We start from the raw sequence: 15,199 nt of genomic DNA on the forward strand, positions 1-15,199 counted from the left end.
AAACATTCTTTAGCTTGAATCACCTGATTTTCAAAGCTCTCTTTTTTCTTCTTCAAGAGATGGACCTATCCTGGCTAGCATACATCCTTCCCTAAAAATGCTCTCAGTTTTGCTAATGGGGGTTTGTCTTTAACCACAGTTGTACAGCCAGGTCTTCAATTACAGGATGTTTCTGACCCTGGGGTACATCACTCCCTCAGTTTAACAATGAACTTAAAATGTGGTTCTGACACCTAAAATAATTCATCTTTTATACTCAAGACCTGATATACAGGAAGTGTGAATATCTACTGAACAAATGCAATTTGCATTTTCCTAACATATCAACATTCAAGAGAAATAAAATATTTTTCAACTTTGTTTTGCTAAGTTTCTTTAGTTGCAACATTACTATTCCCCAATATTTTTTTTTTTGTTTTTCTTTTGTTCCTCAATATTTTTACTGCAAGTGTTTAGAATTTAACTACAACAAAAGAGATTCACAACATTATTTTATGGGCAGGCCTGAACACCTAGTCATTACCTATTATATTACCATAAGATATTAGATATCCAAGTTTCAGATCTTTTAGAACCATACAATTTTTGAGCTACAATAACTTCAGAAATAAGTGAATGGAAATAACGGAAAAAACTTCAGAGATAAAGCAACACCCACATTTCTCAATGGCCCAGACACTTCACTTAGGTTCACAGAGTTAAAGGTAGCAGCTCAGGAAGCTTAACAGTGGCAGATTTAAGATTCGATCCCAGGTTTCTGGAATCCTACTCAGTACGCTCCTTATTAAGTGGACTCTCTGTTACAGATTTTAAAATTATCATTTACTAAGTTGAGGGCTGCCTTTGTGCAAGCTGTTAAACTGATGATAGCAATGACTTAAAATGAAATACCTTGTTGCCCAGAGATAAGTCTCTCAACTCCTTTAATTAGTTTGTGTCTATGTCCATAAGCATTGATTCCAATCTCCTTCAGCTCCTTGTGCCCCATCTCAACTAATACATCCAAAGTGATCTTACAAAAGAGAATGAAACTGTTTAGAAGACTTGTTTGGAAGACATTCATATATTGGTGTTCTCACAATGTATTAGATTTATCCATTTATTTCAAATTATTCTAAACAGATTAGAAATGAAAGCACACCAGCTGTTAAACTGAAACTGAAAAGATGCAGATAATTAAACAGAAAGTTGAGTCATGAACTACCAAAAATATCATTATTTTCATTTAATATAAGAACCTGAGCAAAACTAAACTGTAAAACAAAAATGCATTTTCAAATTAGCCACATTTAGGCACACTATTTTACCATCGCTCTGCATCCAACCTATTTACACAATGTCTTAATGTAATGTTCCTACAGACTCTGGACTATGCTAACTGATAACTTGAGCATCATTGTTCAAACTAAGCCTTTTACCTCAAATATATTATTCCCATTTTGTGAAACTGAAGACATTCTTTAAAATCCTGTATTTTTTTTACAAATCCTCCATGAAGCTTTCCCTGAACAGTCCAGCTTGTAGTAACCCTTTTTTTCTTATAATTTCTATGCCAAAAACTTGACTCTTTATATGTTCTTGGTATAGCTCCCTAACTAGATCGAAAGTTCCTTAGAGGTGCAAGTCTATAATAATTATATTTTCTGGACTCAAAAAATCAGTGAATGTATTCTGACAGAACACTTTAAATTAGGACTGTTCTAGAAACGCCCAGATATATAGTTTGTGTGTCTATGTGTCTCCCCATAGTGGCTAGCAAAGTGTCAGGCTTAGAGTGGGTAGTGACTGACACAACAGAATTGAACAAACTGAGCTCAAGGATAACTTACTTTTAAGAAATGAATACGCTAAACTTACTCAAGAAAGCTATTTTACTGCTACTACATAAGAAACAATTTTTATGTGCTAATAAACTAAATGGATATTCCAAGAACAAGCCAAATTAGAAGACTGACTGATTTCCAGTCTCTTAAAAAAACATCCTTTTCACCCCTCAACAGGCTGAATGGTTCAGGGCATTTCAAGTATGTTCTATTTTTCCCTTGAGGTTCCCCCAAACACCAAACCAAGCAAAACAACTCATGTACTTACCTGTTCTCTCTCAAATATATCCATTAGGTGTTCAAGTCCAAGATTCCTTACAAACTGAGTTATGCTAAAATCTACTCCTGGAACTAGAAAATAAAAAAAATCACAGTACACAAAATTTCATATCAGAATAACGTGTATCAACATTATAACAGCAAAGTTTTGTGACATTATTACATGCATGAAGAATGTAAAGATGAAGCAAAATATTAACAGCCGTTTGGGATATAATATTAAACTTAACATCAAAAATTGCAAGGAGAAAGCTATAAAATTTCAACATTATTAGAAGAGAAGAGTTAACCAATGGGGAACTCTCACGTTACAAAGATATCTTTTATCTTTTCTTTTTAAGAAATTTTATTTTTAATTGTATCTTTCAAATATGTTTCCATACAGCTTAAACTAATAAAATGTTATATGTCAATTATATCTCAATTAAAAAAGCAAAGTCTCCCTATCTTTGAAGAGGTAATAAGCTATTTTACAAAAAAAGTTTATGAAAATAAGTTCCAGTGTTGCATAGGGTGAGATCAATTTTGACAGGTAAAAGGTAAAGAGACTGTAGGTATGTGTCTTTTTTTCTTTTCTTTTTTTTTTGGCTGTGCCACATGGCTTGTGGGATCTTAGTTACCCAACCAGGGACTGAACCTAGGCCCACAGCAGTGAGAGCGCTGAGTCCTACCCACTGGACCGCCAGGGAATTCCATTTCTTTTCCTTTTAAAAAATGATATTCAAAATTAGGTATTTTGATGTGGGGTTAAAAGTATTTCATAATTCTATAATAGTACACTGGAAGAGATAAATAAAGGCATAAGTACTCAACCAAAAGGACTTCTATACCTTTCAAAAAGTATGTTTACATCTAAAGAGTAGGTTAGCAGCAGAACACTCATCAAGTCTCATCGCAGAGGGAGAAAGTTTCATTAGGAATTCTAATACTAATGTAAAGAAAACAATAAAAGGCTAAAACTTTTAGGCTATGTTAATCTGATACTAACAGTTGTATCTAAGGTTAAAAAAATGGCTTTTTAGTAATCCAAATGACAATATGTGGCTACAATACCAGTTATTTTGGCTGAATGTCTCACCTTCCTTTTTCTCCAAACTGGAAGCACCCTCTGTTCCACTTGAACTAACTACTGAAGACAATTCAGAAAAACTGCCGGATAAGTTGTCAAGACTGCTGGCTGCAGAAAGGCTTGATGGGCTGGATGGACCTGAAGACAGAGCATCTGCAGTGGCTCCTGGGCTTCTCACGCCATTGAGCACTTGAGATTTATAACATGAAGGCAGAGCAGAAGGGGGCATGGCTGCTGTCAGGAGAGCACTGACATCATCTGCCTAGGGTATATGTCAGAGAGATGAAATCTGCAATAAGCAAGTTTTAAAATTCTATACTATACCCAACAGAACGCATTAAAAAATATGAAAAAAACCCAGCAGATTTGCACTAGAATTGCTTATTATATAAAAATTATTTTACAAAGTGAACCAAATAAGTAATATTCAGCTAAATAAGTGATATTCAGCTATTGAACATAAAACATTAATACAGAACACATCTTCTGAGACATACAAAATAAAACTGTTAAATGTGGCAAAGCAAGAAAAAAATCCTAAGATACCATGATTGAAAAGCACTGAATTTTAGAAATATAAAATTTAAAAAGATTTAAAATCTTTTAAAGGCATTCTGAAGATGTAATTCAATCTACATAGAACTTTAGCAAACAGAATGAGGTGTGTTTTTTTTTTTTTAAATATCCAGTAATATATTTGTTCCTCAAAACTGAACATTTGGAAGGGTAGGAAAAAAGATAATCATTTTAATCAAATCTGCTAGAATGGAAAAAAAAATCCCAACTTTACTGGTATATTAATTTGTTTAATAAGTAACAAATAACTATTCTTTAACAATGCTCAATTAAGACACTAAGTAATTAACATTCAGCAAGAAGTAAACAGTACTTGTTTTCATGGCTTTTCATTTATACTGCCTTTTCAATCCTCACCCTTTTCTTCCCCTGAATCTGAGGACTCCCATGACACTCATAGTTGGTATCTAACACTTAAAAGTAACATTAGCACAATTTTTGGGGTGCTTTTTATGTACTTGATACCACGCCGAGGACTTTAAATATATCACCTCATTTAATTCTCATATTAACCAGATATATTTTACCTGCATTTGGAGATTAGGTAACTGAGGCTTTGAGGTTAGGCAACTTGCAACACTGTACAACTGTAAATGGTAGAGCTGGAATTCTAAGGCAGGTCTGTTTGACTCTAAAACCCATGCATGTTTAGTGCACCCTGTTTCAATGTCACTTAATTATATCTCGTGGACTAACATGTGCAGACTGAATTAGAAAAGGTCACTTCTAAGGTAGTTTGGAACTGGAAGGATATTTCTCTTAAGAAATAATGTTGCAAATATGGTTGGGTTGTCAGCCTGCTGAGAAAATTCAATTCAACCCCCAATGCAGCTGAACTAAATCAGCTTCTCAATGTAACTTGCAACAGTGGAATCTCAGTAGAAAGCAGTGCGCAGAAGAGACTCCCCTTCCTCTTCACCTCAAGAAGAATTTCTTCCCCGTTTCCCTCCACTGCTCTGGGTCAATGTCTTCAGTGGCAGAGGCAAGAGAAGCACTTGCATCACAGTGGCCAAAGCAGAGGTTGGAGGCCACAATGGAGACACCTACAGGAGTTTCCTTGGGAGAGGAAAGAAAAAAAGACTTCCCATGGAGAACTGGAGGAACAAACTTGTTTCATGAACAGTTTTGGTGGGGTAAGCAATAAAATCTTTGCGATGAGGCAGTGCTGGGAGGGAAGAAAATCTCTATAAAGGCAGGCTTTGCGGCTGCACCCTGAAGGCGATGTTCCCAGCTGGGGAAGTTCATAAAGACCCATGGGCCTGTAGCATCTTGTGCCCTATGCACTGTAACAGCATCCACTGAGGGCCTTGCCTGCTTGTTTCCTAACTAATGTAAGCAGCTATACCTTATACTTCTTTTTCCCATTTCTAAAAGTACTCAGCTTACAGTAACTGATAATTCTATTATTTACTCATTATGTTTTAATACCAAAGAGGTCTAAAATTTAAATTGGGCTAAAAGCCAGATTTTGCCACATTCACCATAAAGACATTTTATATATACCAAGTGAATTTTAAAAAGTCAGGAAAGCACTGAGATTTTTCAAAGAGCCCATCACTTACTGAAACTAAATCTAAAGGTGTTTGTCCTTCCTGATTTTTAAGAGTTGGATCAGCTCCATGGGCCAACAATAAAGCACAAAGCTGTGTTCGTCCCTTTTGTGCTGCTTCGTGCAAAGGTGTGAAAGCCCATTTGTCCGTAGCATTGACACACGCATTATACTTTATTAGTAAAGCTGCTACATCTACATGCTGTAAAAGAAAATACTCCTGTTACAGTCGGAAATATTATTTTATTGTACTTTAGTTCTTAAAAAGAAACCAGCTATATACCTATTTTTCCAGTTTTAAACTTACTCTAGAATGAAAAACTGTGTTTTCCCCCCATCATCATAATTTATGGGTAGCTGATTAAAAATTACAGTAGTAGACATTTACCTAACTTGAGAAAATATCTAGAAAATCATTAAGAATTCTACACAGGAACTAAATTAATAGGACTTTAACAGTTTCTAATTTATTTAAGTGTTATAACTGCTAAACATCAATTTATAAACCAGCAGCTTTCCTTAATTAATCAACTGAAGATGGTCAATACTGATTGTTAACATTCAAGGCTATTATAAGTCAGGAACAACGCATCTCATCTCTACAGATTCGTATGAATCCCAATGAAGTTTCTGGGCACCAACAAATAAACAAAATCACCACCATCTCACTGAAAATAAGATGCATGTGCTAAGGAAGGTAATACAACAGAAGACAAAACGTGCTGCATGTCACATGGCAAGCTACAGCAGATTCGGAATTGAAACCTGGAAGTTATTTAACCTCTTTAGTTCTCATATTTACTTCTCTGTAAAATGAATTCCTTTTGAATTGTAATACTGATTTTCACTTTAAAAATTTCAGACATTTTTAAAGGTAACATGAAAGAACTTACCCCATAAGATGCTGCATTGTGTAAAGGAATAAGTCCTCCTTTGTCTTGAGCATTCACATCAGCTCCATGTTGTAGCAGATACTCTGCAACTTCTAAGTTATTATAACCAGCTAATTTAGAAAAAAGGTAAAATTACTTGTTAATATAAAAAATAGCTACATATATGTATATATACAAAGGATAGGATTTTTAAAATAAGAGATTTTTATAGAAATCTGAAATTCTCCAATGGAGTCTATTAAAGATTTATCTTATGAAAAAAAAACTGCCCACCGGCCTCAAGTTGGAAGCTTTCAGTAATGATACCCATTTGTTTTGGAGACTCTAAAGTTCTATTGACTGTTATACTTAAATCTTTCCTTTTAAAACCTTCTTACCAAAGTCCCTGCCTTCATAGTTGTTGTATACACAACTTCCTGAACTCAGGTACATGGTCTCAAGGCTGCAAGCAAAAGACATCCAATCATATAAAAGCCAAGTTAGGAACACAAGTGGCTAGCAGAGCAGAAGACAACACACCAGTGTGGGTCTCAGGGCCCCATTTCCCCATAAGGCCACAAGGACATGCTTTTTGCTAGAGAGAACGTAAGGGTGCATATCTCTACAAGCAGCAGAATCCATTGCTGCTAAAGCCATGAAGTAATAAAACTTAGTATTTTATAAATGTACCGTAACCTCCCAGCTGTCATTTTGGGAACTGTCAGCTATCTTAGTAAATGCATGCTCACGGTAAAGTATGTATATTTTATTTGACACATAATCAATAGTTTGAAAGCAAATCTGGAACTTAATTTTGTCAGCATAAGATCAGGTATCACTTGAAACTTTAAAATAGTTCAAAGTATTTAACTCATTCATTTTTACTGTAGTTTTCAGCCTTTTGCTGAAAGAGCTAAAGCAAAACAAACAAAAAAAATTTAGTAAGATCAAGTGAAGAAAAACGAAACTACAAAACTACCATAAGCTAAATACTACACCAAATCCAAAAGTCCTTCCAGATCTCAAGGTATAATACCGCCTAAGTAAGAAACATTTTGTGTATACAATGTATTTGCCACTTACAAAGAACACAGACTTAAATAGTAATATTAAATGTTCTAGGTAAGCTACCATAAAGATACAAAGCTGATATACGCAATTATGCACAGCACAGCACAATTCAAATCAGAGGTCAGGCCACATTTTGTCTTCCATGGACTAGAAACTCCTGATTGCCAGTGGAAGAAGAAAAGCTTTACCTCACTTTGTTAGCATTTGTGGCTTATCACTTTTAGTGCACTTTTAATGCTCTAAAAGACACATAGATGGAGTAATTCTTTTCCTTTGCCAGTGGGGTTCCAACTTACATGGGGTCATAATTTAAAGGTAAAAACCACATACACTAAAATTATCTCTTAAGGGACTTCCCTGGCAGTACAGTGGTTGCAAGGGGCCCGGGTTCAACACACCTGGTTGGGGAACTAAGATCCTACATGCTGCACAAGGCGTGGCCAAAAAACACAACAAAAAACCCCCCCAAAACAACAAAAACCTAGGAACATAGTTGCTCACACTGTGAGACTGAAAGGAACTGAGAGAAGAGTAAACTTACACCTCCTACATTACACAAAGTGGCAGAAACACCTACATTCTTTTTCTCTTTTCAAACCACGTGTATTTAGATAAAACTTGTATGAGTCAAATGTGCCTATGATGCAACTCCACTAAAGTATTAGTTGTAGCTCAGTGATTTTAATGGCCCATTCCCTAGCATCTTTTTTTTTTTAAAGGAATATGCATTTGTAACTACTGTTTTTATTTATTTTTTATTTTTATATTTATTTTTGCGGTACACGGGCCTCTCACTGTTGTGGCCTCTCCCGTTGTGGAGCACAGGTTCCGGATGCGCAGGCTCAGCGGCCATGGCTCACAGGCCCAGCTGCTCCGCGGCATGTGGGATATTCCCTGACCAGGGCACGAACCCGTGTCCCCTGCATCGGCAGGCGGACTCTCAACCACTGCGCCACCAGGGAAGCCCTATTGTTTTTATTTAAAAATTTTTTTTTGGCCAAGTGGCATGCAGGGTCTTACTTTCCTGACCAGGGATTGAACCCGTGCCTCCTGCAGTGGAAGCATGGAGTCTTAACCACTGGACCGCCAGGGAAGTGCCCCTAGCATCTTCAATGCAGCTCAAAAAGCTGTGCTGAAATCACAATGCTGCATTACATGCAGTGAAGACAAAGATACACAGCACCAATTTTATGAGTGAAAACTTCGAACAAATGTTTTGTACTCAACTGTATTCCTCAAATATCCTGTGTTGAAGCCCTAACCACTAGTACTGTAGAGTGTGACTGTATTTGGAGATAAGGCCTTTTAAGAGATAATTAAGTTAAAACAAGGCCGTTAGGGTCAACCCTAATTTAATGCGACTGTTGTCCTTTTAAGAGGAGGAGATTAGGACATAGAGACACCAGTGATGCACATACACAGAGAAAACGCCATGTGAAGCCCCAGAGAGAAGGTGGCCATCTGCAAGCCAAGGAGCGAGGCCTCAGAAGAAACCAATCCTGCCAACATTTCCAGAACTGAGAAAAAACATTTCTGTTGTTTAAGCCACCTAATCTGTGGTAATTTGTTAAGGCAGGCCTTACAAACTAATATGACAAGTAACAAGAAGTTTATGTAACTTCTCGAAGTCTTTAAAGATTTTTTCCTGCTTATGCTTAACAGCTATCATCAGAAGAATGGAAAGATTTAGCGTTCCATGAGGACGGCCAGCTCAGCAGGCCTACTTTTAAAGTTTCTGTAGCCAAAACACACTCACCAAAGATGATTCAAACAATATGATGACCTGGAATAAAGGTTCCAAAGCACATGGTGACTGGCAGAGCCTCTTTCGATTGTTCTTAATGAATGTAACGTGCTAGCGCTAAAGTGAACATGGCCCTGTACAAATACACTAGAGTATAATTGCTGTATTAGAAGATACTTGATTTGAATCTTTCAAATTTACTTACAGGAAATATTTTACTCAGGTAAAACCAATCTTAGATGTCACCAGCCTCAATCTGTGACACTTCATTCACTTACCTGCTAAATGTAAAGGGGTCGAATGTCGGCCTTGGGTATCACGGCAATTCACATTATCTGGTGAAGACAACTTCTTTACTCTGGCTAAACAACCCTTCTTGGCAGCATCCAACAAAGCTGCATCTCCCCTAAGTAGATCTTGAATATCTGTATCTCCATCTTTAACAAGATCCAACGGAGTATTTCCATCTCTATTTTTCTTTGTAGGGTCTGCACCATGCTGGGCATGTGAAAAACAGAAAAGGAGGAATTACCTTAAGTTTGCCCTTGGTCAATGAGAAAATATTCAATGTAACGATACCAAAGAAAACTTTTTTTTTTAAACATCTTTATTGGAGTATAATTGCTTTACAATGGTGTGTTAGTTTCTGCTTTATAACAAAGTAAATCAGCTGTACATATATCCCCATATCTCCTCCCTCTTGCATCTCCCTCCCACCCTCCCTATGCCACTCCTCTAGGTGGTCACAAAGCACTGAGCTAAAGAAAACTATTTTATGCAGAGACTATACCTTAAAGGTTAACATGACTGTTAATAATGCTTAATTTAATAAATAAAAAATTACAATAAAAAATACAGAGGCACTTAAATATTACTGGACTTTAACAATGCAATAATATAGTCAAAATTTTAAACTACATTCAAAACAAGGTAGTATTTCACTAAAAATTACCTTTCACATATGCTATTTTTAGTTTTCACAAACATATTTCAATGTTTGTATAAATTTAACTATACTCTTGTTTTTACTGTAAAATATCTACACTGGTACCAGTATAGATAAACAAGTACTATCAATTTCATTAGTACTAGATAAACCTGGCTTATACTGTTCATGACATTTATTCTGAAATCTAGGCACAGAATTAGATTTTTGCTTCATACCCCCTAACTAGTTTAAGTTTATATTAGAATTATTAGAAATAGCATAAACATATTCTACATAATATACCCTGTCCATAAGTACTTAAATATACCTGGAGCAGAAGTTTGCAAATTTCATATTTTCCTTTTGCTGCAGCTTCATGTAAAGGTGTAAATTTCCATAAGTCTGCTACATTAACTACTGCTCCATGCTTAACAAGAAGTTCTGCAACTTCATAATGTCCGTAAGAACATGCATTGTGCAAAGGTACAAGGCCTCTGAAAAGTTAAATAAGCAACACAACACAAAGATATATTTAATTTAAATAATTACATACAGCTGATAAATTTCTTGACCTGCATAAGAAATTTTACTGATTTAAATTTATAGAACCTAAATTTATTGAAAGCAGAAATGGAATTACTTTGGGGCAGGGGGGTGGGCAGAGAGGACATTTTAAAAATATTTAAAATTGCAGAGAACACAACAAACATCTATTTTGCAACATCTAGAATTAAGAATATTCTATTCTATTCTATAGCCATGCAGCGCAGCTTATGGGATTTTAGTTCCCTGACCAGGGGTCAAACCTGGGGCCACGGCAGTGAGAGCACTGAGTCCTAACCACTCAACTGCCAGGAATTCCCAAGAATTATATATATATACTTTTTTTTCCTTGTCTTTTTTATTTTACATCTTTATTGGAGTATAATTGCTTTACAATGGTGTGTTAGTTTCTGCTTTATAACGAAGTGAATCAGTTATACATATATATATATATCCCCATATCTCTTCCCTCTTGCGTCTCCTTCCCTCCCACCCTCCCTATCCCACCCTTCTAGGTGGTCACAAAGCACGGAGCTGATCTCCCTGTGCTATGCGGCTGCTTCCCACTAGCTATCAGTTTTACATTTGGTAGTGTATATATGTCCATGCCACTCTCTCACTTTGTCCCAAGAATTACATATTTTTAAAGAAAAATAATTTTAAGATAAACTGGAAGAATTCAAGTATCCTCAATGCAAACTGAAAAATTTACCACATTGAAAATCAGCATCACACTATTTTTGTAGTCTCCTTGGCCATTATAAAAGGCATTATGCAACTAAGTCTTTATATAAATGCTACTCATCATAAAATCTCAACTGAAATTAAGAAGCTTTATTTAAGCCAGTTAGGAAGCAGACTTCTCTGAAAATAAAAGAACTACCATCTATCATAAAAATGTTTTCAGATTTTCCTAAAAAGGTCAGATAAAGGAACAGAGAGGCCATGGCAATTGTTGGTACTTGCCCTTTATCTTTAGCGTGCACATCAGCTCCGTGTTGCAGCAGATATTCCACCACAGACACCCGATTATAGCCAGCTGCAAAATGGAGTGGCGTAGACTGACGCCCTTCAATGTCTCTGCAGTTGACACTCTGAACAGTACACAATTTCTATAGGACACAACACAGTATACACATGATGTTACATATTCCGACTTCTTTTCATTCATTTAGTAGAAATTTCAAATGTCTGATTTATTTTCTTGTCTCATCTTATCAGTATTCTCATACACATGATGCTACATATTCTGACTTGTTTTCATTCATTTAGTAGAAATTTCAAATGTCTGATTTATTTTCTTGTTTCATCATATCAGTATTTTCAGAAACTCTTTGCTATTTATTCTTATTTCATCTTGTCATTTATTGAGAATCCCTCTGGTCCTCTTATCTAAAATCATCTACCTTTGCTAAAGCTAGTAGGTAAATTTTATTATTACCATTACTGCTATATACATAAAGGTAATGCAAGTACCTGAAAGCAATCATAGCTTTCATTTTGTGAAAAATGTATGTAGAGATACACTGGATCATAGAAGCATGATGGCATCACCTGGGAACTTGTTAAAAACTCAGATTCTCAGACTCCCACCTACTGAATCAGAATCTGCACTCTGACACGATCTCTAGGTGATCTGTAAGCACATTAACGTTTGAGAAGTACTGTTCTAGAACAGTAGTTCTTAAATTTTCATGTGCAGTGGGTGCAACCTCCAGATTTCCTAATCCAGTATGTCTGAGATGGGGCCTGAGAAGTTGCATTTCTAACAAGCTCGCAGGTGATGCTGATGCTGGCAGTTGAGGAATTACACTTAGAGAATTATACTGTACTATATGGAATGAATTAACTAATAGAATGATATTGGTTAGGTACCATCCTTGGGAGAATTAAAAAAAAGTCACTCAAAGAATTTTTTTGTGTTTGTTGGTTCACATGAGGACGTCCAGCTGAGAAAGGCTGTCAGAGTAACACTTAAAATACTCAACAGTATTTTGCATGAAAAGTATGAACATTTGGGGAAGGAAAGCAACATAGATAATAAATCATGGTGTTCAAAAAAAGTCAAGAGTATTTTAGTAAAGAATATTAGTAAAAACCCTTCCCTCCCCCCCTTTTTAAAACTACCCTACCCTAAAAGCAGGGATAACTTTAAGCCTAATAAACCAAAGGAGCCAGCTATCAGTGGATTTATCTCAACAGGTTTAGTAACAGGTCTGATAAAGCTCTTCAGTGCTTCCCAAACAAGATGTCCCAAGAAACACTGAGAAACAGTGTTTCATGGGTCTGAAGCCAGGCTCTAGGAATGAGTATTTTTAACACGTGTCAAGTGCTGCTAGGTTTGGTAGTTACCACTGGCCACTCTAACTTCCTAGCTCTCAAGTTTAATTTTGTCCACTCAGACAAGTTTTCTAATAGTAAGCTGTCCAAAAAGTATGTAGCCTGATAGCTCACCAGTAAACACAACCAAGCACATAATTAAGTGTTCACTGGGTAAATGTCCCAGTGATTCATACCAAGCCACCTGTCTAGAGATATACAAGGAACAGAAAGGTTGTTGGAGATAAATTTCCTCTAAGTGACTTTATTATTTTTTTAATTAATTAATTAATTAAATTTATTTATTTGGCTGTGTTGGGTTTTCATTGCTGCGCATGGGCCTTCTCTAGTTGTGGTGAGCAGGGGCTACTCTTCATTGCGGTGCATGGACTTCTTATTGCGGTGGATTCTCTTGCTGCAGAGCATGGGGTCTCGGCACGTGGGCTTCAGTAGTTGTGGTACGCAGGCTTCACTGCTCCGCGGCATGTGGGATCTTCCTGGACCAGGGCTCGAACTTGTGTCCCCTGCATTGGCAGGTGGATTCTTAACCACTGCGCCAGCAGGGAAGTCCCTCCTCTAAGTGACTTTAAAAGCAGAGATAAGGGAAGACAGCCTAATGACTATCACAGGGATAGAGAAAGGTCTTCCTCAATTCAATGGCATTCTGTTATTCTCTAAGTCCAATTCCTGCCCCCAATCTCATCCTCTCTTCATCTATTTCTTCCTCTAGGCTTCTTCTATCTCTATGAGAACAAAGCCTGGTCTTTAATATTAGATGGACTGAATGTAGTTTTATGCTCTTTAACATATGTAAGTAGATGAGCATTACAATTTTTTATCACCACCTCCACCCCACACACAAAAAAATCAGCTAGTTGACTCTAACTCCACCTGCCCAACTTATCACTCCTCCAGGAAAAAACTCAGCTCACTACCCTTAACTCAAGTGATTTGTTTTTCCACAAGTCATTAGTCAGTAAGAGAAACAAAATCCCCCCTTCAATATCATGTTAACCTTCTAATTAAGGGCATGAGAACGTAACTATGAAACAAGTCAAACAATAAAATTGCATAATAGCATTTTTCTTTCAAAAAATGAAATTATTAAAAAAAAACCCTTAAATTATTTGGAGATGACTGTACTACCTACACACATAAAGCAATAGGAAAAGATCACATGGACTTTTAAATCAACTTCCAGAAATCTCTTTATTTAAAAGGACAGTGAATAAATGTCCTCAGAGCTCAAGTTCTGATGAGGCCAACGTTCACATTTTGTTCTCAGGAAATGTAAAACTGACTTTGTGGGGTGGGTCTGTTCAGGATTAGCAACACCATATAGAAATATAGTGAAATTGGTTGAAATAGAGACTTCTGCCATGAATCAAATCAATAATTTTAGCTTTTTATAAAATTTCTTATTACCTATCAATGCCCCCTCAAATAGGACCTAGCACTGTTTTGAAAATCTGTGGGGGAGGTGTTGGTGGGGAGGGAGGGCACAACCGGGCTTCTCCCCCCGCCCAGCTTTGGAAATTAAAATTAACATTATTGCATTACTAAAGAATTATCTGGGCTTCCCTGGTGGTGCAGTGATTAAGAATTTGCCTGCCAATGCAGGGGACACGGGTTCGATCCCTGGTCTGGGAAGATCCCACATGCCGCGGAGCAACTAAGCCCGTGTGCCACAACTACCGAGCCTGCGCTCTAGAGCCCGCGAGCCACAACTACTGAGCCTGCGTGCCACAACTACTGAAGCCCGAGCGCCTAGAGCCCGTGCTCTGCAACAAGAGAAGCCAACACGCAATGAGAAGCCCACGCACCGCAACAAAGAGTAGCCCCCGCTCGCTGCAACTAGAGAAAGTCTGCGCACAGCAATGAAGACCCAATGCAGCCAAAAATAAAAAATAAAATAAAAGATTGTTAAAAAAAAGAAAAAGGAATTATTTAATCATGAAACATGCCGAGTTAATTTTAATTTATATTAGTTGACCTGAAAAGCAGTCTTGCTCTTTCAAAATTTTAATGTTCTGAGTTAGTTAGCTGGATATACAGTTTCTGTAGGTAACAGAAATATCTGGTATAGGCATTGAGACGTTACATGTGATTCTACAGTAAAAGCAAAATTTGAGAAAAGGTTATTCTAGGGAAGACTGTTATAGGAGATGGGGGCCATAGACGGACTCAAGTTGGCTCTTCTGAGAAAGAAAAAAATATTTCAGTCCAGATAAATTGAAGATTATTAGGAGACAGTGTCTCTGAAAGGTGGTGACACTATATTATTACTATATTTAAACACTGGGTCCTCACAGAGGTAGAGAGGGCAAAGAAATGAAGAAACCAGAAAAAACATATAGACAGAGGGATACATTTAGTTTTCTTCCTTTCCTGTTTTATGTGTCATATGTAAATAATAATGGACAATA

The 15,199-nt window shown here is 36.7% G+C and overlaps 1 protein-coding gene across 3 annotated transcripts in view; it reads right to left on the reverse strand.

Annotated features, from left to right (window-relative positions):
* The window catches only part of TNKS2 (tankyrase 2), a 62,837-nt gene that overhangs the window by 14,944 nt on the left and 32,694 nt on the right, over positions 1-15,199 (reverse strand). For all 3 annotated transcript variants that reach the window (XM_079900921.1, XM_079900920.1, XM_079900919.1), the window contains 8 exons: positions 11,421-11,566; positions 10,240-10,405; positions 9,262-9,481; positions 6,190-6,299; positions 5,310-5,498; positions 3,181-3,433; positions 2,092-2,174; positions 892-1,012 (listed from right to left, as the gene is read on the reverse strand). In XM_079900921.1, the coding sequence (XP_079757047.1) occupies positions 892-1,012; positions 2,092-2,174; positions 3,181-3,433; positions 5,310-5,498; positions 6,190-6,299; positions 9,262-9,481; positions 10,240-10,405; positions 11,421-11,566 (1,288 nt within the window). The remainder of the gene's footprint in view (positions 1-891; positions 1,013-2,091; positions 2,175-3,180; positions 3,434-5,309; positions 5,499-6,189; positions 6,300-9,261; positions 9,482-10,239; positions 10,406-11,420; positions 11,567-15,199) is intronic.

Source organism: Stenella coeruleoalba (assembly GCF_951394435.1).
Source record: "Stenella coeruleoalba genome assembly, chromosome: 16".
NCBI lineage: Eukaryota > Metazoa > Chordata > Mammalia > Artiodactyla > Delphinidae > Stenella > Stenella coeruleoalba.